Here is a 25,343-nt window from a genome sequence, read left to right as displayed (position 1 = left end):
AAAGTCCCCATTGGGTCATTGGGAGTGATAGTAAGTGTATTCTTCCTTTTGGGGGCACAGAGCTACATGGTAGGTCTCTGATTTAGTGAATATAACGGCATCCCGAAGGGTGGCAACCCATTTTTGCCAAATATCGTCTCCTAGGTGGTTCTTCGGCTGTGCTTTCAGTAGGACATTCCAGCATTCTGTGAGGTTGGCTGCTTCCCGATGGTGTGGGGTGTGAAATGGCCAGTGGATCCAGTGGTCTTGGGCCCATGTCCACACCTCTTACACTATGAAGGGATTCCCTGGTCAGATGCTGTGTTCTGTAGGGATTTCATGCCTGTGGATCAGGCATTCCACAAGCCCCCAGATAGTGGTGCTATCTGAACCTTTGTGGACAGGAAAGGGAAGCCCCTACCTTCCTTTGAGGAAGACCCAGTGCCCCTTACACCACAGGAGGCACCCAATATAACTGACTTTCCACCGAGTGACCAGTTGGCCTTCTTGAGGAATAGTGTCATGTCAGGGCCAGGCAAGGGCCAGATCATGAAAGGCATTGAGGACCTGCCAGGTGGTTTGGACTTTTATCATTTGAGTGATGGGAGCACTTGGGAGATTTTAAGCAAGAGGGGACACAGACAGACTTATGACTTAGGAAGATCACTCTGGTGGTTGTGCAAAAACAGGAGGAAGAGAGGGTGTGGAGGGGAGCCTGAGTGACAGTAGCCAATCACATACTTGGAATTAGGGTTACATGGTCAGTCTTTATGGGGGAGAATTTCAGAGGCATAGGTCAAGGGTTTGTATAATGTCAAGGATTGGGGAGATTACCCACTTGAGTATCTAGAAATGAGAACTATGGGGTGATTCTTCAAGAGAAGGTTTCAAGATAATTTGCATCTAAAACAAATACTCAACCTAAAGTGAAATCTCTATAAATTTCCGTCTGACTTGATCTCATCTCCACGTTGCCAAGCTTTTGTAACGAATTTAGCATGTAGAAGAGAGCAGATTTCTGTTTAAGTTCCTTTAGGCCTTAAATGGAAAGAATGTGGAACATAATAAGGAATACAATAACTACTAAGTGTTCCAAAAGTATACATGGAAGGGAAAAGACATCAAGGCAAGTCCTGAGACAAAATTAAGAACTAGCTAGAGACGAACTCACTCTGGTTTCTTCTGATATGAGTGACCCTGCTTTTCTATGTGTTTCCAAATCTCCTCATTATGAAATTAGTGTTTTAGGAGAGATAAAATTCACATTAAGTTCTCCTATGACTCAGGAATTGAGAGTAGAAGGTAGTATGAGGGACAAGGAGATACAGTAGTTATTACTAATTTTCCCACAAGAATCTAGTAATTCTGTCTGCTTTTTGGAGTATTTTCCATCGTTTCCTCCCTCCTCCCTCTTTGCCTACCCCTCCTCCTCCTCCTTGTTTTTCATCAAAGACCACGTTAGAACATTTTTAAAAAGCAATCCCAATGTTTGGATGTCATTTGAGGTACTCTGAGGAAAAAAATTTCAGAACATCAAAGAGCAGAAGAAATAATCTGAATTTTAATTTACTGAAATGGAAATCAGAAAAATAAACTGATGATGAAGAGTCAGCAGTTTTAGCTGGAAGTATGCTTATTTTGGTTCAATTTAGGCTTGGAAGACTTCAGAATAGTATAGAACCAAAAAAAAAAAAATCTGGATTTAGAGTTAAGGCAATAAAATGATGAGATGATCAAGTCTATGTTTTGCTCTATTCTATCAGTTGTATAAAATGCTGTTAGTCTGTTTTCTTTATTCAGAAGTCTGGCTGTGACTTCTATCTTTTCTACTTGGTCTTTAGATTCTTGCGCCTTCCTGGATGTCTGTCTTCTATGACTCTTTGTGACTACTTGCATTCTCTGCAATGCCCAGGGAAGGATCATTCCCTGTGGACTGTAAAATTCTCTTTTGTTGGAGAATTCCTTGTTGATTGGGCCACAGCACATCTTGTGAAACAACATTAGATGTTTGTCACTGCTCAACAGCTCTGGGGAGAAACGTTTATTGCGAAGCTTGCAGTAGTACTTATGACTAACCATGGCATAATCTCTTCCTGGCAAACCCGTGGGTAGTTCAAGGACATGGGATGGTCCTCTTTGTGTTTTCGGTACTTGACATGATGAGTAAATAGAGCAAAAACTGACAGATAATGGCTTGATTAGATTATCTTTATGAATTAAAAAAAATTTATTTTGGGGGAGCAGTTTTATGTTCACAGCAAAATTAAGAGGAAGGTCTAGAGATTTCCCATATCTCACCTGCCCCCACGCATGCATAGCCTCCCCCTTGATCAACATCTGACACCGAGTGGTAACATTTGTTACAGTTGATGAACCTACATTGACATATCACCCCAAGTCCATAGTTTACCTTAGGTGTTGTATATTCTATCGGTTTGGACAAATGTATGATGATGTGTATCCATCTTTACAGAATCATACAGGGTATTTTTCACTGCACTAAAAATCCTCTCTGCTCTGCCTATTCATCCTTCCACCCATTTCTCCAACCGTCTGGCAACCACTGATCTTTTTAATGTCTCTGTAGTTTTGCCTTTTCCGGAATATGATATTGCTAGAATCATACAGTATGTAACCTTTTCAGATTGGCTTCTTTCACTTAGTAATATGCACTTAAGATTTCTCCATGTCTTTTCATGGCTTGATAGCTTTTTTCTTTCTAGCACTGAATAATGGTCCATTGTCTGGATGTACCACAGTTTACTTACCCGTTCACCTACATCTTGGTTGATTCCAATTTTGGCAATTATGAATAAAGCTGCTACAAACATTTGTGTTTAGATTTTCACGTGGACATACATTTTCAGCTCCTTTGGGTAGATACCAAGGAGCATGATTGCTGGATTATATGGTAAAAGTGTGTTTAGTTTTGTAAGAAATTGCCAAACTGTCTTCTAAAGTGTACCATTTTGCATTCCCACCAGCATGAGAGTTCTTGTTACTCCATCTGAATTTTAACATTCAAGTTTTTAAAGAGTACTCCATATTTTTATAAGTAACTTATGTAAAAAGTGGAATTTTGACTGTGAAGCTACACTTCCACACTTCCAGTGGCGCCAGATGAGGGACCACAGGTATGTGTACAGGGAAGCCAGAGCTCTCAGTGGTTACGGAAAGTGGCGATTAAGAAGATGCCATAAACGTTGTTTATGAGTATCTCCTGGACCCCAGTTGACTTAACTTCTGCCCATTTTGAGATTATCCTCCCAAGTGTGCTGCCACAATCTGTGTAGATGGAGATGGGACTCCTTCTGTTCAGCAGCCTTGCTCTGGAGCCACTGCAGATACTGAGTGAAGATAAGGAACTGGGGGAGAGGATCACAGAAGGAAAGGCCCACATAATCAGATTTTCATTCTGGTCCCAAGCTTCATTACAATAATTCCCAAGTGCCTTAACCTTAGAAGAAGAAGTCTTAGGTGTGACCAGACAACTTAAAAAAAAAATGTTGGACCAACACCACCAGTCATTATGGCCTCATAGTCCATGTCTCAAAACTCCCCTACCCACTTTTCTCTAAAAAGAAGTTCTACCTTTAGAGAAAGACCTGTGCGGAGGTCTCTCAGGAAGCTTCTGGAGAAAAGGCTCTTCCTGGAGTGAGGTGGGAAACAGGGAGTCTGATTGGCTGATCTGGGAGTGAGGCCAGAACTCCATGGCCTCACACTCCAGGCCTGGCCTCAAGCACCAACCGCTCCGAGGCTCCCAGCGCATCTCGTGCTTCTGCTCTGGAGCTGTGGCGATGAACCGTCCCCTTTCCGTTCTGTACCTGGCCCAGGGGCTTTGGCTTTGGTAGCAGAGAGGCGGCTGCTACCTTAGGTCTTTTCCAACTCGGCCTGTGGTGGGCAGAGATCATCATCCTCCCTCTCACTTCCACCTCGGAGAGACTAACGGGGGTCACAGTGTGGACCACCCGAAGCACTTCTGCTGCCAGAGACACCCCAGGTGGACACCTTCTATGAAGAACTGTTTTCGTACCTAGACCATAATGAAGATGGGACCCTGGACATCCTTGAACTTCAGGAAGGCCTGCAGGATATAGGGGTCATTCAGGATGAAAGGATGAAAGGAAGGTGGGCTTCAGTGGGGCTGTGGTCGGAGAGATGTTGGGTCTGAGAATTCTGGAGGGGCCTTGGGCAGAGAAGGGTAAAGCCAAATTTACACGTTCCCAAGCTTGATGCTGGGCCCCACTATAGTTTTCAGGTCTATTACCAACGTTACTGTATGAAGAATAACAACGTTACTAATACTCCTCTCAGGCATTTTTCTCAATTTTCTCCCTGGCTTTAATAACACTTCTAAATTCAAATTGCTGTCAAGATGTTGGCTGAAACCTTGTTTTTGGAGTCACCTTGTTCAGTGTACTCATCTGTTATTAGTAGCCTAGATGTGCATTTAGGCCAAAGATGCTCTCTTCCCACTTTGGGGAACTGGCATAATCACTGTGTGTTTTGGGAGTTGTGTGGTAGTTGGAAATTCTCTAATAGTGTATTTTGGTTTCTGTTCTTGGAAGGAGGGCAATCAGTCTGAGTGGCTTGTACTCTTGGGGTTTCTCCCATGCTAATGTTTCCTCATAAGGTGCCTTTATCATCAGACTTCGGAAGAATGAGCTTGGGCATTGTTTCCTTTGCAAATCTTTTCCCCAGCAACCTAGATGAGAGGATCCTTCTCAGTATGCAGTGCCTAATGCATATTTCTATCAGTGTATTTCCAAGTTATCTTCTGTTCAGAAGTTATTATTGAGTATAATTATTACTTTCCAATGATCTTTGCTCTTTGGATGTTTAACCCAATAGATGGAGAGCCATGAGAGTTAAAGACTGGCAAATTCATTTAAGATAATTGGCACTTCATGCTCAGAAAACTGTCAAATGAGTTCTGTCATGTTAAGATTTGGTAAAACTCTTCCTATTAGCCATGTGAACTTTGGGAGTCTTTATTTTGATCATTCACTTAGTCATTGATCAGTTGTATTTTGAGCACATTCTATATGCCAAGCACTGTATCCTGGTTTCCTCATTTGTAACACCAGAGGCCTGGACTGGATGTTGTCCATGGACCAGACCAGTCCAAAATATTATCTCTGTAAAGTTTACTTGGATTTTTAAATTGTGTTTTTCCTTTTAAACCTAAATGTCCTCCATGCTTTTTTAAACCTACTCTTGTACTTAGATTTTCACATGTGACTTGTATTGATATTTGTTTATTTGATACAAACTAACCTTTCATAAGAAATTCAGGATTATGCCATAAACAAGTTTAACCCTTTAAAACATATTTCTTCTTTATCAAAACAAATTTTTTTGCATATTTGTCTTTTGTTTTTGGTAAGAGGTGGTGTGAGCCATATAAAGGCTTTTTATGACTGATGATGTCTCACATATCAAAACTCTGGGAGTCTCTGCACCAGCCGCATAAAACCTTATATTTCAGGGAAACTGATGTGGCTTTTCCTCAGGTGATGGTGACATCTCTAGGAATTTTTTTTTTTTTTTTTTTTTTTTTGCGGTACGCGGGCCTCTCACTGTTGTGGCCTCTCCCGTTGTGGAGCACAGGCTCTAGACGCACAGGCTCAGCGGCCATGGCTCACGGGCCTAGCCGCTCTGCGGCATGTGGGATCTTCCCAGACCGGGGCACGAACCCATGTCCCTTGCATCGGCAGGCGGACTCTCAATCACTGCGCCACCAGGGAAGCCCTCTAGAAAGTTTTAATGTGAGTTTTCTTCCCCATGTCTCCAGCTTCTGTAGTAGAAGTTTATTTATATAGATTGAGAATTCAATTGATTTTTTAAATATAGAAATGGTACTTACATACTGCTAAGAAAGAAAAGATACAACTTTTTATTCTGATAACAGATTTTTTGAATGATGTTTGATTTGGTTTGGTTTTTTGCTGTGAAAGGTGAGAGACTGAATATGCAAATAGACAGTTGTTAGACCATATTTAAAATTGAACTTTGAATTTCATAATGTGTGCAAATGTCAAATCACTATGTAGTACACCTGAAACTAACTTAATACTGTATGTCAACTATATTTCAATTTAAAAAAAATTGAACTTTGACCTAAGACCTACCCAGAAAACTACCCCTTGTCTATAATAAACAATCCAGGAAGCCAACCCGCTGTAAATCAGACTTACTGGAAGCCAGAATGCTATCTCTAGTGACAGTCCAGGAAGCTAAACAATAACTTGTGTAACCATCAGCCCCAGATGGCCAGAAATTAATTGATAACTGACATTTTCCCCAATTTTTGTCCCTGCTTCCAACTTAGGACCAACCAGAAAGAGCCAAATGTGCCCCCCTAACCAATCACACAGGATGCCCCACTTTTGCTTTAGCCCGCCTACAGTTTTCCCAGGCCAACAGTCTCCAATCAGGGCGCACCCCAAAACTCCTTTTTTTCCTACTATAAAGCTTTCCCACTCTTCTTCCTGCCTTTGAGCCAAAATACAAGTGACAGTGGTTGACTTCCTTGCTATAGTAATCTCAGAATAAACAGCCTTTCCTTTTCTCCTTTGACTGGTCTTTATTTCCACAGAGGAATAGTCAAGAAAGCTCAAAAGTCAGAGTCGTTAGGGCTTCCCTGGTGGCGCAGTGGTTGAGAGTCTGCCTGCCGATGCAGGGGACACGGGTTCGTGCCCCGGTCCGGGAAAATCCCACATGCCGCGGAGCGGCTGGGCCTGTGAGCCATGGCCGCTGGGCCTGCACGTCTGGAGCCTGTGCTCCGCAACGGGAGAGGCCACAACAGTGAGAGGCCCGCGTACCGCAAAAAAAAAAAAAAAAAAAAAGTCAGAGTCATTAGACAGTTGTAACTCTGGGAATCTTTATTTACCGTAACAAAGGCTAATGAAATATGGATAAAAAAATCAGGCTGTTCAAAGATAGCGTTAGAGATGTCCTTTAACTTGTAATTTCTAAAAGGATAGTTGTTCACTGTTACTTTCATTGACCAAAATATAAACTTCTTAAATGAAACTTCAGTACGTAAGTGGGGCCCCAGAACGCTGTGACATTTTCTCTTGGATTATACAAATCTCAGTGTATGTGTTGAGTAATCAGAAAATAATTTCCAGATGAAAATCATCCTCAATCTAATTTGTAAAAGTAATTAAATAGCAATAATTATTTTTCAGTGACACTACAAATGTATTTGCTTTTAAAACTGTAAGTAATAATTGATGGCATTTAGGTTGCAGATAAGAGAATCCTAGTCATACTAGTTTAAACAAAAAAGGCTAGAATTCTTTGTAGATACCCTTTATTAGTTTGAGGAAGCACCATTCCTAGTTTGCTCAGAGTTTTTAGTCACAAATGATATTTAATCCATCAAATGTTTTTCCGCATTTATTAAGGTAACCACATGACTTTTCTTTTTTATTCTGTTACTGTGGTAAATTACAAGTTAAAAAAAAATATGTTAACCTAACCTGGGATTACTGTAATACATTTATCTTGTGTATGTATGTGTGTCCATATATAGTGTTATGTATATACGTATTATGTACATAGGTATATATAATATATAGTATTATACATGTACATATGTGTATGTATAATACATATAGTATTATATGTGTATATATATAGTATCCGTTTATATATTGTTGTATTCATATAATTATATATATAGTATTATCAATTTTATATATTGTATCCATATATATTATGTATATATATATTATGTGTGTGTATATATTAATACATATATTTGTGTGAAATAATATTATTTCTTTCTCAAAAGGAATGATTTTTCTTAATAGAGATAGTTTGATATGACAGCTTTTTATAAGAATCATCTTTAGGAAAAGATTATTTAATTTTGGAAATTAAAGGGAAAAATACTCTTTTAAACATTTAAATTTAGGTCAAGATTTTGTCTTATATCTTGGGATTTATAAAATACAAGTCTTAATAGGAAAACAGCCAATCTGCTTGACGTGTTTGTACAAAAAAATCTAGTATTTTTAACCCATATAAAAATATCTCTAATATTTTTCTTTTTTGTAGAAAATTTTTACTACTGGTGATGTCAACAGAGACGGAAAGCTGGATTTTGAAGAATTTATGAAGTACCTTAAAGACCATGAGAAACAAATGAAATTGGCATTTAAGAGTTTGGACAAAAATAATGATGGTGTGTCTTTCTTTTCTATTTATCACCAGCTATGAAGAAGCACATTTCATGCTTCCAAAAGTCTAAAACAATGTATATTTAGTCAGTCTATTTTTAGATGATAATTATTACTTGTGTTAATACTTGTTTTTCTTAGTAATGTGATTTTTGTATAGAATGTTTTTAGTGAAGAAAAGTTATATGTAGCTTTGCCCAATGAATCATAAATTGTGAGTAGGGCCTTTGTAAAATATTAATTATGGAACCTTATACTGATTTGACTTAAAGCTATGGGTTAAAAATAATAATTATGTTTTTTTGCTCTCTGGGCAAGAGAGTTATTTTTATTCATACTAAGCATGAGTATTATATATTCTAAAATTTAAACAACTTTCAGATTATCTTATATTTGATAGTTTTTTTGAAAGAATTACATGTGATCAAAGAAGATGCTCTGATTCTGAAAGTTAGAAAAGAAAATAGCAGATAGACCTTTAAATATATACCTTCTGATTGGGATTATAGTTTTTCTATTTAGATTAATAGCTTGGAGTTAGAGTCCCAGTCATGTGGAGCAAGAAGTAAGGGCCACCGTAAGAGAAAGGGAAGAGCTATCAAACCCTTATCACCAGAGGCAACCTTTGATAGGAAGAGGGCATTTATTTAAAAAATGTATAATGCAGCCTCAGACCCCTCCCCACGCATGAGTGGTCAAGGCCATTTCATTCAAGATTTGTTATTCAAGAAACAAGTTAAACAAATAAACTGAGAGAAAATATGGTTCATATCAAGGATAGGCAAACTTTTTTTTTTGGTAAAAGTCCAGATAGTATTTTAGCTTAGTGGGCCGTGTAATCTCAGTTGCAGGTACTCATTTCTGCTGTCACAGTGCAGAAACAGTCATAGATAATATGTAAATGAGTAGGCATGGCTGTGTTCCAATAAAACTTTATTTACAAAAGCAGGCAACTGGCCTTATTCGGCCAGAGGGTTATAGTTTGCTGATCCCTGATTTTTACTGAACATTAACTTCAGTTAGACTCAAGGCAAGTTCAAGAAACAACTAAACCCTTTGAACGGTTTTGATGATCGTTCAAATCTGAGACTTGGCTAGGAAGAGCTGAGTTTGTGGTGGAAAGTAGTACTGTTAGAATATTTGTTACCACCCATAAACCTTACATTGTATGTTTCAAGTCTACCTTAGTCCAACCCTGTAGCAAAATTCAATTCTTACAATCAAATTTATTTCTTCCCACAAACTTTCATCCCACCTGAACCCTCTAAAGTTCAGCTGCAGAGAAGGGACTGTCTATATAGTGTTAGGGCAGGCAGTAGCGGGAGATGAAGCTACCTCAGTACCATAAGTAGAGGCTAAGTAGATAAGTAGAGGCTGATCGTTCAGTACGTCCAGTATGCACGTATCAATGGTCCATTTCAGAAAATTCTAAATGAACCAGAAGAAATAATTAAAGGTGAAATATTTTTATTTTTTATTGAGGTATAGTTGATTTATAATGTGTTAAAGATGAAATTTGTAGTAAATACAAACAGTTTCCCCTCAGTTTATCTTGTTTTTGTATTTAAAAACACTTTTTCATTATAGGTTCATACTTTTGTTTATTAGACTTTCTTAAAGCAAAGCATATACAGTCTATCCTCATTATTCATGAATTCTGTATTTGAGAATTTTTCTACTTGCTAAAATTTAACTCCATAAATAACCCCCAGATCAATACTCACAGTGCTTTTGCAGTCATTCATGGATTTACACTGAGCAGCCACAAATTTCATTTTCTTGGTGAGCACATTTCTAAAGCTGAGATAGAAAGAGGCGATGCGCTGCATTCTTGTTTTAGCTTTTTTATTGTAAACAAGTCCTTCTGCAGTCTACTTGGTGCTATGTTTTTTGCATTTTTGTGTTTTATTGGTGATTTCACTATTTGCAATGGCTCCCAAGAACAGTGCTGAAATGCTGTCGAGTGTTCTTAAATGTGGGAAGGCTGTGATGTGCCTTTGGAAGAAAATACGTGTGTCAGAAAAGCTTCACTCAGGCATGAGTTATAGTGCTGTTGACCATGAGTTCAATGTTTATGAGTCAATAATATATATTAAGCAAGGTGTCTTTAAACAGAAACACACAGAAAACAAGGTTTTGTATTGATTGGTTGATGAGAATATTGTGACCAGAGGCACAGGAGCCTAACCCTGTATTTCCCTTAGGAACAGTGGTTCGGTTCTTTAGTTCTGTGTTCATGGTGACCTTATAGAAAGTAACTACAGTGAATAATGAGAATCAACTGTACTTCTTTGAGAGTGCAATCATAAAGGAGATTATTCAGAGCGATATTTGAAAAATTTCATCGTTAACAGGGTGACACCTCCAACTGCTCTTACATTGTCCAGATTCTCATGCTGCTCTTTTCTTCCCCCTGGGAGAAGTCTCTCCAAATCCTGTCATTCCTTCAAAGTCCTTCCCTTAAAGGGAGTCTTTCCTTTCACCACTAACAGTAATTTTTGTCTTCCCCTTTTCCTGGAGAACTTTGCTGTTAATCCTGGTTTGGCATCAGACCCTTTGGTTTGTTTACCTGTTCCATGCATCTTAGTCTTAGAATCCTCATGGGTCTGTGGGATGCTTGAGGGAAATGCAATCTTACATTTATTGCTTATGTTTTCTCTTTCTTCTTCTCTTCTGATTCTTCTCCTTTCTACAACATGCTCTAATTGCTCTTATAATAATAATTTTCCTACTTCCATCATCCTACTATCCCGCTTTATTTTTATTGCCAGATTTCTCAAAAGAATATTCCAGACTCTTTGGCTTCATTTAGTCATTTTCTACTTTCTTTTAACTCAGTGCCTTACATCTTTATGTATAATAAATGCTTAATCATTTATTAAAATGTAGAAATGCATGCTTTAAAATTAATAGATCCTAGCTTAATTGAATTTACCTCAAAGTCAGAGTATCTTGATTTGAATCTCAGTTCTGCTGCTTCTTAATGTCATTTCTTGGTAAGGCCATGTAAGCTCTCAGTCTTTTCTTTAGATGGAATGTCATTATTTACCTACAAGGCTGTTATGATTTTTGAATGAAGTAATGTGTGTATATTTGTTTAATGTATTTGTTGAAATTTGAGTTGGTGTTGCAATATGTACTTAAGCAAATCTATAGCTCATCTAAATTCACAATTTTTTTAGTTTTTATTTATTTTTTTACATCTTTATTAGAGTATAATTGCTTAACAATGGTGTGTTAGTTTCTGCTTTATAACAAAATGAATCAGTTATACATATACATATGTTCCCATATCCCCTCCCTCTTGCGTCTCCCTCCCACCCTCCCTATCCCACCCCTCCAGGCGGTCACAAAGCACCGAGCTGATCTCCCTGTGCTATGCGGCTGCTTGCCACTAGCTATCTACCTTACGTTTGGTAGTGTATATATGTCCATGCCTCTCTTTCGCTTTGTCACAGCTTACCCTTCCCCCTCCCCATATCCTCAAGTCCATTCTCTAGTAGGTCTGTGTCTTTATTCCTGTCTTACCCCTAGGTTCTTCATGACATTTTTTTTTTCTTCTTAAGTTCCATATATATGTGTTAGCATACGGTATTAGTCTGTCTCTTTCTGACTTACTTCACTCTGTATGACAGACTCTAGGTCTATCCACCTCATGACAAATAGCTCAGTTTCGTTTCTTTTTATGGCTGAGTAATATTCCATTGTATATATGTGCCACATCTTCTTTATCCATTCATCTGATGATGGACACTTAGGTTGTTTCCATCTCCGGACTATTGTAAATAGGGCTGCTATGAACATTTTGGTACATGACTCTTTTTGAATTATGGTTTTGTCAGGGTATATGCCCAGTAGTGGGATTGCTGGGTCATATGGTAGTTCTATTTTTAGTTTTTTAAGGAACCTCCATACTGTTCTCCATAGTGGCTGTACCAATTCACATTCCCACCAGCAGTGTAAGAGTGTTCTCTTTTTTCCATACCCTCTCCAGCATTTATTGTTTCTAGATTTTTTGATGATGGCCATTCTGACTGGTGTGAGATGATATCTCATTGTAGTTTTGATTTGTATTTCTCTAATGATTAAAGATTAAATTCACAATTTTACCTTAATCAGTTCAAGGCTCTCCCTTATAAAGTGAGGGATTTGAAATTCATGATTTCTAAGGTCCTTATCAGTTCTGAGTTTATAATTTTTATTTTAATTATTTTTATTTTAATTTTTTTTAATTTTATTTTTTAAAGGAAAAATTGAGGCTTCTGAAATTGTCCAGTCTCTCCAGATACTAGGTCTAACTATTTCTAAACAACAAGCAGAGTTGATTCTTCAAAGGTAAGCTCTTCCTCTATTGACAGTTTTTTTTGGTTTTTTTTTTTACTTTTAGTATCCTGTATTAGAGATCTGCCTTTGTAAGTGTGGCTTAGAACAAATCCTTGTACCTTACCATTCCTCACTATGTGCTTTCAATATCTTTCTCCCCTTTTTCTCGCTTTTCATTTTGTGTGTACACGTATACCTAAAGTGTAGGAATGGGAAGACTCTTTCAAGGCCTCCAGGGCTGGTGCAGTAGAAGAAGCTCTGTTTTCCCTTTTACATGACTCCTTTACCACTCACACAAAACACTTCACTTCTGAAACTTCTGGTCACTGAATATGTGGGGGTTTTTCCCCACAACAAGCAATTCTAGCTGACACTAGCTGGGTGTCCTACAATGTAACTCAGTTCTAACATTGTCTACCTGGAGGTAGTGTCAGATCCCAAAGGTTAAGGACTCAGTTTCACAAGACTGCTCTCCACTTCAGATGCCAATCTCAAGTAGTAGGTACCCAGATTACCCACATCTGCCTGACTTGACTATACATCAGAGGTTCCCGTGACGTTCTCCCCCTTGGGTTCAGTTACTTGCTAGAGGAGCTCACAGAACTCAGGGAAACATTTACTTATGCTTACCAGTTTATTACAGGATATTATAAAGGATACAGATGAACAGGCAGACAAAAAGATACGTAAGGAGAGGCCTGGGAGGGTCCTGAGCACAGGTGTCTTTGTGGAGTTAGGTGTTTCACTCTGCCAGTGTATGGATGTGTTTGCTAACCAGAAGCTCCCTAAATCCCATGCTATTGAGATTTTTATGGAGGCTTCTTCATGTAGGCATGCTCAATTATTAACTCCATTTTCAGTCCCTCTCCCCCTCTGGAGAATTGGGGTGGGATGGGGGTGGGAAGGGGGCTGAAAATTCCAAGCTTCTAATCATGGCTTGGTTTTTCTGGTGACCAGCCCTCATCCAGGAGCCATCCAGGAGCCCACCCAGAGTTGCCTCATTAGAACAAAAGATGCCCTAGTGCTCTTATCACTTAGGAAATTACAAGGGCTTTAGGGGCTCTTGCCAGGAATAGGGAACAGAGACCAAATTATATATTTTCTATTATCTCACAGTGTTTTAAAAGGCAGAATCTGATTGTGTTTTCAGTAGTGGAAATCACAGACCTTCCCTTGAGTGCTCGGCCGTCAGTGTGACTCATAATATCTCCAAATGTCAGCTTCATTTCTGCCATTTCACTGTCTCTTAGTATACTCAAAACTGAATTCATGGGAGAGAAGTCTGAAAGGTGCTGATTGAAACAGCTGAGGCTGAGTCATCAGAGTATGAGAATAGGAATCAGTTGGTTGAAATAAAGCCTCCTAGTTCTACTTTTTCAGTAGAAGATATGGGTGGGGAGTAGCTGAAATAGGTAAGCAGTTGCTCCCAAACATGTGTGTTTCATTTATCTTTATCTTCCGCTCTCAAGTAAAATCCATTTTCCATTTAGGCTTTCATCTCCACCCCTCTTTCCTCTAATTTTCTTATCTCTAGTTCCCTCTCCACATTTATTGAGGACCTTGGCACTTGTCAAATAGTCATTTTCTCTTTAAGTCCTAGGAAACTTCAGTATTCATGCTGGTGACTCCTCTTTATAGCGTCAGTGTTTCCTGCCTTCCTCAACACACCTGAGACTTTTATTCCATTTTGCTTCAGCAGCCCACTCCCTCTCAGGATTGTATCATAACTTGAAGCCACTCCTCATCTGAAGTCTTAAAAACCTGTATCCTACCTTTTGACCCTTCTTCCTCCAGATTCTACACTGTCTTGCTCCTATGGTACTTGCATTTTGACTTACAGATCTCTGGCCCCTTCATTTCCACCAGTCCGTCAATCTCCTCTTGATCGATTCCTTCCACCACTCCTACTTACTTTCCCCCAATCCTGAACCACCCTCTCAGTTGTTCTCTTTTCCCCAGCATTTGGGCTATGAAACATTTCTAGAGAAAAATGAAACCATACAGGCCCAAGAATAACCAAGACATTCTCGGAGGACCCTAAGGAGCTGGGGGCCTGCCCTATCAGATATCAAAGAGTTGTTATAAGCTATAATTAAGACTTAGTGGTATTGCCACACAGATAGACAAGTTGACAAGTGGAACATACCATCCCAGAAACAGACCCATCCATATTTGGGATTTGTCACATGAGAGAAGTAGCTTTGCAAATCCCTGGGAAAAGGAGAGACTATGCAATAAATGGTTCTGCTGCACCTGGTTATCCATGCAGACGGAAATACAGTTGGGTACCTGCCTCACGCCATGCACAGAAATCACAGACATAGAAAACAAACTTATGGTTACCAAAAGGGAAAGGGAGGGTAGGAAGGATAAATTAGGAGTATAGGATTAACAGATACAAACTACTATACATAAAATAGATAAGCAACAAGGATTTACTGTATAGCACAGGGAAGTATATTCAATATCTTGTAATAACCTATAATGGAAAATAATCTGAAAAAATTATACATATAACTGAGTCACTTTGCTGTACATCTGAAACTAACATAATATTGTAAGTCAACCTTACTTCAATTTTAAAAAATCAAACTAAATGTGAAAGTTACACTGCAGTACCTTTAGAGGGAAAAGAAGCAAATGTCTGTATCTCAGTATAGGGAAGAATTTATTTAAAAAAAATACAGAAGTCAGTAACCATATATGAAAAGATTGATAAATTCAGCTGTATTATAATTAAGAGCATCTATTCATGGACACTATAAATAAAATGAAAAGACAAAGAGAAGGTACTTGCTAATTTATAACTTGAAGGATTAAATCAACTATATAAAGAACTATACATATTTAAGAAAAAGACACAACCCATTAGAAAAATGGGCAAAATATATGAACAAGCATTTCACAAGGGAAAAAACATGAATAGCAGATGAATATGATGAGATGCTCAACTTCGTTAGTAAGTTGAAGAGAAACGCAATTTAAACCCACAGTGAGACTATCTTATTTAAGAAGTTTGTCAGCACTAAGTGTTCTGTGGCTTTAAGCTGCAGAGTTTGTAATTCATTTATTCATTCAACAAATATTTGCTCTGCGCCAGGCACTGTTCTAGACACTTTGGTCATATCAGTGAATAAAATAAAAAATCCTTGCCTTGTGGAGGATGCTTGCATGCGTGGGGGGGGGGTTGAGGGGTAGGGTCAGACAATAAACAGTTGCATTAAAATAGAAAATAGTGATTAAAATATAGAGCTATAGGGCTTCCCTGGTGGCGCAGTGGTTGAGAGTCCGCCTGCCGATGCAGGGGACATGGGTTTGTGCCCTGGTCCGGGAAGATCCCACCGCGGCTGGGCCCGTGAGCCATGGCCGCTGAGCCTGCGCGTCCGGAGCCTGTGCTCCGCAATGGGAGAGGCCACAACAGTGAGAGGGCTGCGTACTGCAAAAAAAAAAAAAAAAAATAGAGCTCTAAATATTTTAATCCAGAAGAATAGTGTCATAAACATCAGTAGTAACTAGGACTCTTATGCAAATATGGAATGTTAACACCTGTGTGCTGGGACAATTGAAAGTTTAAGTGTAATTTCATGTATGCAATCAAAGTTAAAAGTGGCACTGGAAAATATAATCATAAATATCTGAAAATAGCATTTTATCTGACTGCCATCTTTATGCATCACTTTCGCACAAGTCATAGAATAAATATAAAATTCAGAGGAGACACCAAAACTTTTTTTTCAGATATATTCATTAATTCAATAAATAAATGAGCACTTTCTTTGTACTGCCCACTTTAGATGCTGGGTCTACAGTAGTGAACAAAACTATCAAAATCCTGGGCAGTTTAAAGTTGCTTTTAGGAAAATAAACAGGTACAAATGACATTATTGCCAAGAACCTACTACAATAAGCAAAAAGTTAATGAAAAATATCCAAGGCTACAATATGTTAATTTTAAATGTTGAAGATAAGGTACCAGGATTTCTTAAGACTCAGAAGGCCAATCACCAAGTTTGATTTTATTTTTTACAATCATTGGTAATTTTCTTAGCTTAGAGAAAATTGGAGAAGGAAATTGATAGTGTATTTTGAGTATATTCTGAAGTCACATCCAAATGTTACAATAGAACATTAAGAACTATCTTTTTGAGCCAGTGTGAGAAAAAATGGATCATAAATTCATTCATTGCTACCCCCCAATTTTATCTTCCAGCATTAGTGTTTGATAGCTCATTGACTTGGAGTTTGACAGAGCACCAAAAGTAGCCTTTAGTGAGACCTGTAATTTGGGGGTCTATTTTTATCTAAACGATTAAAACAGATCATCAAATGCTTGTTGCCATTTCCAAAAACCTTTTAAGAATATTAAGTTGGAAGAGAAAGTTGTTGTTCTGCAACATGGCCAATAATGTTAGTTTTATTTACACATTTTATTTTGTTCTTTAATTAGCTTCTTTTTATTTTCAGCATCGATGCTGATGGGACGATGACAGTGGACTGGAATGAATGGAGAGACTACTTCTTATTTAACCCTGTTACAGACATTGAGGAAATTATCCGTTTCTGGAAACATTCTACTGTGAGTATGCTTTATGTATTAATTTATACTTATTTGGAGCTGTAAGCAATTAGTATGGTTATCATCCAAGAGCACTCTATAACACTTATGGGCCATGGTACCCATCTCAATAGCTCTTTAACTTGTAGAGTTCTACGTAGTCTGTTAGGTGTATACTCGGAGTATAATAAAGCTTTTTTTAAAAAATTAATTAATTTAATTTTATTTATTTTTGGCTGCGTTGGGTCTTCGTTGCTGTGGGTGGGCTTTCTCTAGTTGCAGCGAGCGGGGGCTACTCTTTGTTGAGGTGCGTGGGCTTCTCATTGCAGTGGCTTCTCTCGTTGTGGAGCATGGGCTCCAGGCACGTGGGCTTCAGTAGTTGTGGCACATGGGCTCAGTAGTTGTGGCTTGTGGGCTCTAGAGCACAGGCTCAGTAGTTGTGGTGCACGGGCTTAGTTGCTCCGCTGCATGTGGGATCTTCGCAGACCAGGGATCAAACCCATGTCCCCTGCATTGGCGGGAGGATTCTTAACCACTGTGCCACCAGAGAAGTCCCGGGGCTTTTACTTGTATAGATAATATATTGCCTAAATAATCTCAGTACCTCGTGGTTGATAATGACCAAAGATCCCTTCTGAAACTTGCTTGTTCAGTCAACCACCTACATTTATCTCTGGCTTAAGGCACCTATAATAATAGTCATGGAAGGTTAAAAAATCTTTGGCTCGGGCATCCCTGGTGGCACAGTGGTTGAGAGTCTGCCTGTTGATGCAGGGGACACGGGTTCGTGCCCCGGTCTGGGAGGTCCCACATGCCGCGGAGTGGCTGGGCCTGTGGGCCATGGCCACTGAACCTGCGTGTCCGGAGCCTGTGCTCCGCAATGGGAAAGGCCACGGCAGTGAGAGGCCCACATACCACAAAAAAAAAAAAAAAATCTTTGGCTCATCTGCTTAGTATTGCACACCTATCCATCTGTATTCTTCTAAACTTTCAAATTTTAATTAAATTTCATTAATATCCTACTGAAATATCCTGGGGTAAATGAAATTCATTTCATTCTGCAATCTGTTCCTGAAAACAATGGGAACTCTTTGAGGGAATTTTTATTTTTCTAATGGGCTTGACTTCTATACGTATTCCTGGATTTCAGTACATTTTATATGCACTAAATGAAGCCTGGGGTTCACATTGTTACTAGTAACAATGCCTAAACTTACCTAGAGCATTGTAGAATTATTGGTGACTAATGCCTTTTCAACTATGAGTATAAAATAATACTATATTTGTAGTTCAGTTGCCTTGATAAATTTTATACTTATGTAAAATCATATTTACATAATCAAATTCTTATTGTATCTTTGGAGATAGTAATAGTTGAGGCTACAATCATGTATCCATTTTATTGATAGTAAAATGAAGAAATAGAGGGTTACTACTATAGCAAAGCTCCTTACCCTGACACTCTTACCTATAAAATCTTTTACATTAGAATCATTTAGATAATAAAGTTGTAAAAATACTACTATAGAATTTTGTTTCTGTCAAGCTATGTTTGTAACCTATAGTAATATTTAGAGAAGATTGGAAGGTAGATCATTTTAAACAATACCTCTCTGTAAGCTAAATTTTATATAGAATCTGTTGCATGTTTTAAATGACAAGTCAGATTTATAAAAATATTTACAGACAATCTATATAGGAAATGAGTTTAGGGGTACTCAAATTACAGTTTTAATTTAATTTTTATTTACATATTTAGAGCACATATCATGTTATAAAGTATAATGTGGATATAATTTTGAGATAAAGTGTGTATCTTTGAAGAACTGACAAATTATTTTCTTTCTGTAGCTAAGGATTCACTACCTCTGATCAAATGCTGCTCTTTCATTCTGACTTAGGCCTAGAAGAGAAAAGTTATTCTGAATCTATTAAGAAAAATGTTGTAATTGTTGGTTTTGTAAATTTGTAATTACTGTTAATTTTCATTTCTTGCGGACTGATACTGTACTTCATTTAGCGTGAATAGGCTACTTATAATTGCCTATATGCTCAGATTGGTTCAGTATAGTACTTTCTAAGGATTGAAGCTGATCTTAATTATAAAATAATATGTAATTCTTCTTTCAAAGAAGCAAACCTTCTGGAATGATCTGCCTTTAATTGATGGAGCCTGGGGCTCTTTCTTCCATTTTAACAGGGTATTGACATAGGAGATAGTTTAACTATTCCAGATGAATTCACGGAAGATGAAAAGAAGTCGGGGCAGTGGTGGAGGCAGCTTTTGGCAGGAGGTGTTGCTGGTGCCGTCTCTCGAACAAGCACTGCCCCTTTGGATCGTCTGAAAGTCATGATGCAGGTGAGCTTTGCGATCTTCTAAGTTTGTCCAAAATATTCTGAAACAATGAGAAATACGGTGCTTTGAAAAAAGTTTTAAAATTTCGCAGTGATAGTCATACCTTTAAAAAGAAATCTCTCAATTTTATTGCTATTAATCCTAAATTCAGTCCGTGTTAAGTATATCAGTGTTTGACCAAACCTTAAATTGTTGGCACATGTGTGTGGTGAACTTTTAATCTTGGCTTTCTGTGACTATTCAAATGTTTAATTAGAAAAGGAAATCTCTAGCCATTATTGTAGGGTTCTCTTTAAATTACTTATATTTTCCTTATATTTTATGTTCTTTCTCAAAAGAAGGTTTTTCTGAAATCTAGAATCTTGGAACAAGGATGTAACTTAAAAAATTATTCTAAAGCTGAGGTTGGCAGGCAAGACCTGGGTTTATAAGCTGACTTTCCTATTTACTAGCAGTGTAGGCTTGGCTGGTCACAGTGAAAAGAAAGAGGGAAAGGAATGGATTAATATTTATTTGGTGCTCATTATGGTAACCCATTTAATCTTCTAGTAACCCAGCATGAGAGGATTTTATCCTCATATTATCTGTGGGGAACACAGGGCTCAGAGAGTTAAATAACTTTTCCTTTACAACAAATTAGACAAGGAATGGAGTATTTCTGCCTCTAAAGCTCATGGTTCTCACACTGCATGAAACCCCTGAGGCCTCATTTTCCTTCATTCTAGAATGGGAATAGGAATATCTAACAAGGGTGGTTGTAAGAATTAAATAGTGTAAGGTATGTGAAAATGCTTGGTAGGCTGGAGCACCCTGCTAGAATATACTAGCTGCTTAAAAAAGGTTTTTAAAAGTTGTGTTGTTATACCTGTGGTCAGCACTTTTTATATTTGCCATTAGATTTCTGTACAAAATGATTTCTGACAATATTTTAAACTAGCATCCATTGAGAATGTACCTGCATCTCAAAACATGTTTAGGGGTAAAGATACTGCTTTAAAAAAAAAGAAGAGGGAATTGGGCTGTATGTTTTTCTTTAGGAACAATAGTAAATTGACGTTGAGAGAGCTTGAATAAGCATTCATCTTTTCCTTTGTCATATTTTATTGTGAAGTTTATTTAAAATAAAATGGATATATTTAGACTTTAGTTCCTGAAAGTTCAGGGGTTTCCCCAAACTACCTTCAGATTCATTAATTCACAGAACTCACTGGAAGCTTTTATACTCATGGTTATGGTTTATTACAGTGAAAGATATACATTAAAATCAGTCAAGGAAAGAAGAGCATAGGGCTTCCAGGGAAGTACCAAATGCAGAGTTTCTGTTGTTTTCTCCCCAGAGAGTCAGAATATATTATTTCCTGACATTGGCATGTGACAATATGCACAGAGTTGCACACCAACCAAGGAGGCTCACCTGAGTCTTTGGTGTCCAGAGTTTTTATTGTGACTAGATCATATACTGCCCTCATGGCTGACCTTTAGTCTTCAGCCTCTCTCTTCCTCCCTTCTTGGTTTTTTTTTTTAATAGTAGTCACTCATTTTGTGTAAGCAGAAACAATCAGAAGAATAGCTGACTTCTTTAATTACTTTTGGTTTATTAGATTTAATCAGTTTTATATAGAGGCAAGCATAAGGTCTAGTTTATTTAAACAACTATCACGTCGGAAGTATGAGCCAGGTAATTCATCAGTATTCACTGGGTTAGGCAGTTGGTACATGAAACTTCGAGATAAGCTGTAGAAGTTACAATTTTTATTTTTGGTGTCAGGCTGTGTGTATTCTATTCTCTATAGCTCTGATAAACATAACATCCAGATTGTTTTGAGTCCCATTTATATTTCATGTCAGTATTACTTCTCAGGGGGAGGGATAATATATTACATTCAGTATATTTTTCTAATTTTTCTTATACTGAACTTGCTCATGTTCCAAAGCGTGTTCCATAGCCTAATAAATAATAAGTTGGTTCATTTTATCTTATGAACGTTGTTCATAATTTTACTTTTGATCATGCCTTCTCTGTTTGCTTTCCCACACTGAGGGTTACAATTTTTCTTAGTTTTAGATTCAGAGTCAGTCTTCTAAAATGATGGTAATAGTTCTTCCCATTATATATTTTCTCAACCTTCTATATTCTATTTTCAAATCCATCTTCATGCAGTAATAAATAATACTGAAGAAAAGAGAGTGGATTGTGTGGTTACTTTAGAAATAGTAATAATAACATCCCACCAGTATTTAATATTGTTTTGCTTTTGTTTTTAGGTCCATGGTTCAAAATCAGAGAAAATGAACATATATGGTGGCTTTCGACAGATGGTGAAAGAGGGAGGTATCCGCTCACTTTGGAGAGGAAATGGTGCAAATGTCATTAAAATTGCTCCTGAGACAGCTGTTAAGTTCTGGGCATATGAACAGGTAATAGTTATCACCTGTGGAATTTGTTAACAAAGGGGAGTTAAAAAACTGATTCAATAACAATTATCATACAATGCTTTTTAGATTATTATTTTAATACATGATAACTTTTCACATATACTCCATGAGGAATTTCTCTTATAGGAGATTAGACCAGATAACCTCAGAGATCCATCATGACTCAATTCTAGGATTCTGAATTTCATATTACTTAAAAAGACTTCTGTGTTCTTTTCTAAGTAGCTCTTTTTTTTTTTGTAGATAAAACTGCTTTTTATTTTTTATTTTTATTTATTTATTTATTTTTATTAGTTTCTGCTTTATAACAAAGTGAATCAGTCTTACATATACATCTGTTCCCACATCCCTTCCCTCATGCATCTCCCTCCCTCCCACCCTCCCCATCCCACCCCTCCAGGCGGTCACAAAGAACCGAGCTGATCTCCCTGTGCTCTGTGGCTGCTTCCCACTATCTATCTACCTTACGTTTGATAGTGTATATATGTCCATGCCTCTCTTTCGCTTTGTCATAGCTTACCCTTCCCCCTCCCCATATCCTCAAGTCCATTCTCAAGTAGGTCTGTGTCTTTATTCCTGTTTTACCCCTAGGTTCTTCATGACATTTTTTTTTAATTCCATACATATGTGTTAGCATATGGTATTTGTCTTTCTCTTTCTGACTTACTTCACTCTGTATGACAGACTCTAGGTCTATCCACCTCATTACAAATAGCTCAGTTTCATTTCTTTTTATGACTGAGTAATACTCCATTGTATATATGTGCCACATCTTCTTTATCCATTCATCTGATGATGGACACTTAGGTTGTTTCCATCTCCGGGCTATTGTGAATAGAGCTGCAATGAACATTTTGGTACATGTCTCTTTTTGAATTATGGTTTTCTCAGGGTATATGCCTAGTAGTGGGATTGCTGGATCATATGGTAGTTCTATTTTTAGTTTTTTAAGGAACCTCCATACTGTTCTCCATAGTGGCTGTACCAATTCACATTCCCACCAGCAGTGCAAGAGTGTTCCCTTTTCTCCACACCCTCTCCAGCATTTATTGTTTCTAGATTTCTTGATGATGGCCATTCTGACTGGTGTGAGATGATATCTCATTGTAGTTTTGATTTGAATTTCTCTAATGATTAATGATGTTGAGCATTCTTTCATGTGTTTGTTGGCAGTCTGTATATCTTCTTTGGAGAAATGCCTATTTAAGTCTTCTGCCCAGTTTTGGATTGGGTTGTTTGTTTTTTTGCTATTGAGCTGCATGAGCTGTTTATAAATTTTGGAGATTAATCCTTTGTCAGTTGCTTCATTTGCAAATATTTTCTCCCATTCTGAGGGTTGTCTTTTGGTCTTGTTTATGGTTTCCTTTGCTGTGCAAAAGCTTTGAAGTTTCATTAGGTCCCATTTGTTTATCTTTGTTTTTATTTCCATTTCTCTAGGTCTAAGTAGCTCTTAAAGGAAACGTAAGATTTTAGCTTATTCATTTTGAATTCAGAATAGAAGCTGCACACTCACATAAGTTTTTGTGAAAGTATCCCCATCCAGCATCTGGAAGGAAAACTTTTAAGTTGAAGTCCTTTGTGTAATTTGACATTGCAATAAAATTGAGTTGAATTTAGAGTGAAAGCTCCATGAAGGCAGGGGCTTGGCTTCTTCTCCGTGCACTCCAGCATTTAGACAGAGCCTGGCGTGTGATAAGTGCTCAGTAAGTGTAGAATGAGTGAGTGAATGAGTAAATGAATGAATGCATTTACCTCTGAATCAATTTCTCTGTTGACTTAGATTGTTTAGGATGCTTAGATATAAGGATGCTGCTTCAGCGTAACTTGATGTTAAGAGGAAATACAGTAGTGGATTTTAGAGTTTGGCTTCTCTTTGTCATTAGCAGAATTGTCTAATTAAGCATGCACAAAATTATTCTTTCCACTATTTCTTCCATCATTGTTAACCATAGACGATAAGAACCTTGAAATTGAACCCCACCTTATATTTTGTATTATTTCAAATAGAGTTTTGATAATTTTGGAGAACATTTTGTTCTTGAGCAGCAGAATACTCTTGAGAAGATTACAAAGTCTAGTGGTGTTTTTTTCTTGGCTTAGGAAATAGAGAAGCAAAGAAAACAATGAAGAAAATCTAGCCTCCATGACTTTAATTACAGCTTATCTTTGGGAAGTATATTTTCCTTCTGTGAATGTTTGAGGATACATATCACGACTAGTAAGGGCCAGCATTTTAGATACCTATAGGTTATTCTGATCACAGACTTGGATTTTATGATAGGAAAACCAGACCCTAAAATAAATAAGTATTCAAGTATAAAACCATTATTCCATATGCAGGAAGTCAGTATTTTTGAAAGTCTGTATTATTGCAAGCAAATGTATGTATTATACTTTATGCTACTTAGCAGATTCTTACCTTGAACACTACCAACAGGCATCCAGCTAGGCTCCTTTCTCAGGCCTCTTCACAATATTTAATTACTGCATGCTAACTTTTCTTAGAGATCAAGAGAAAGCGCTCTACACAGTGTGGTATAGTGTTCTTGTGGTCTCTGGGACCTATTATGCCTGTCCATTTTCTGCCCCCTGCTGAAGGTCCTTTCATCCCTCGGGGCTCTCTTAAGCCCAAAGCCCAGCTTCCTATGAGAAGCATTTCCTAAGCATCCCAACCAAAACTGATGCCTCTCCTGCCTGGTTTCCTTATAGTACTATTTTACAGAATATCCAATTTTCCATCGGATAATGGAAAATCCATTGTTTTTCCCAGTGAGTTGTAAACTACCTTGGCATAAATGTTATGCTATATATATTCTCAAATTTCCCAGAGTACCTAACTAGCTCACTTCTGTATTCAGGTAGGTCTTGTTCATTGAATAACTAATAGCTTAGAAAACGAAGAAAAGAATATTTTCAGCCTGGTACGTAGCTCTCTTAAACACATCAACATGGGATAAAGCTGCAGTCCATTTGGGTCCTCACTGCCATAGCAGTTCAATTATATCAGGAACAGGGTGGCAGTACGGTGTTGTGTTCTCATGGTTTCAGCTGCCATCTGCATTCTAACTGCTTTCCATTCTAACATTTTTCTCTTCATCTCTATACCTGCACATCCACCTGAACACTGCATATCTGTGCATCTCCACTTACATATCCCAAGGGTACTTTACAGTCATCCCTCCCCCACCCCTCACTCCAGTGACACACACACCATTCCTCTTCCTATAGGTCATATCGTGGTGAACATCTTTCAAGACTTTGCTCGGGAGTTATTTCCTCCAGGACACCTTCCCTTTGTTTCCCTCTGTTAACACTCTCACGCTGAATTCTGGTGATCTCAGTACTTATCTCTCTTCTTAAGGAAACTGTGAGCTTTCTTAGGCAGGATCTGTTTTCAGGTGTGTGTTCCCAGCACCTTCCCCAGTGCCAGTAAATCCTCACTAAATGAGTGTGAGTCTTAAGTCCATTAAGATGAAGGGGAAGACGGGTATTTGAGCAGAAGCAG

General features: G+C 37.9%; 1 protein-coding gene across 1 annotated transcript in view; it reads left to right on the top strand.

The window, feature by feature from the left end:
- The window catches only part of SLC25A24 (solute carrier family 25 member 24), a 46,431-nt gene that overhangs the window by 4,660 nt on the left and 16,428 nt on the right, over nucleotides 1-25,343 (top strand). Inside the window, exons 2-6 of the mRNA XM_082613123.1 lie at nucleotides 8,047-8,173; nucleotides 12,416-12,503; nucleotides 16,956-17,067; nucleotides 19,247-19,405; nucleotides 21,668-21,820. Coding sequence (XP_082469249.1) covers nucleotides 8,047-8,173; nucleotides 12,416-12,503; nucleotides 16,956-17,067; nucleotides 19,247-19,405; nucleotides 21,668-21,820 — 639 coding nt within the window. The remainder of the gene's footprint in view (nucleotides 1-8,046; nucleotides 8,174-12,415; nucleotides 12,504-16,955; nucleotides 17,068-19,246; nucleotides 19,406-21,667; nucleotides 21,821-25,343) is intronic.

The sequence above is a fragment of the Mesoplodon mirus genome, assembly GCF_964341445.2.
Source record: "Mesoplodon mirus genome assembly, chromosome: 3".
Classification (NCBI taxonomy): domain Eukaryota; kingdom Metazoa; phylum Chordata; class Mammalia; order Artiodactyla; family Ziphiidae; genus Mesoplodon; species Mesoplodon mirus.
This window is presented reverse-complemented; position numbering and strand designations above follow the sequence as displayed.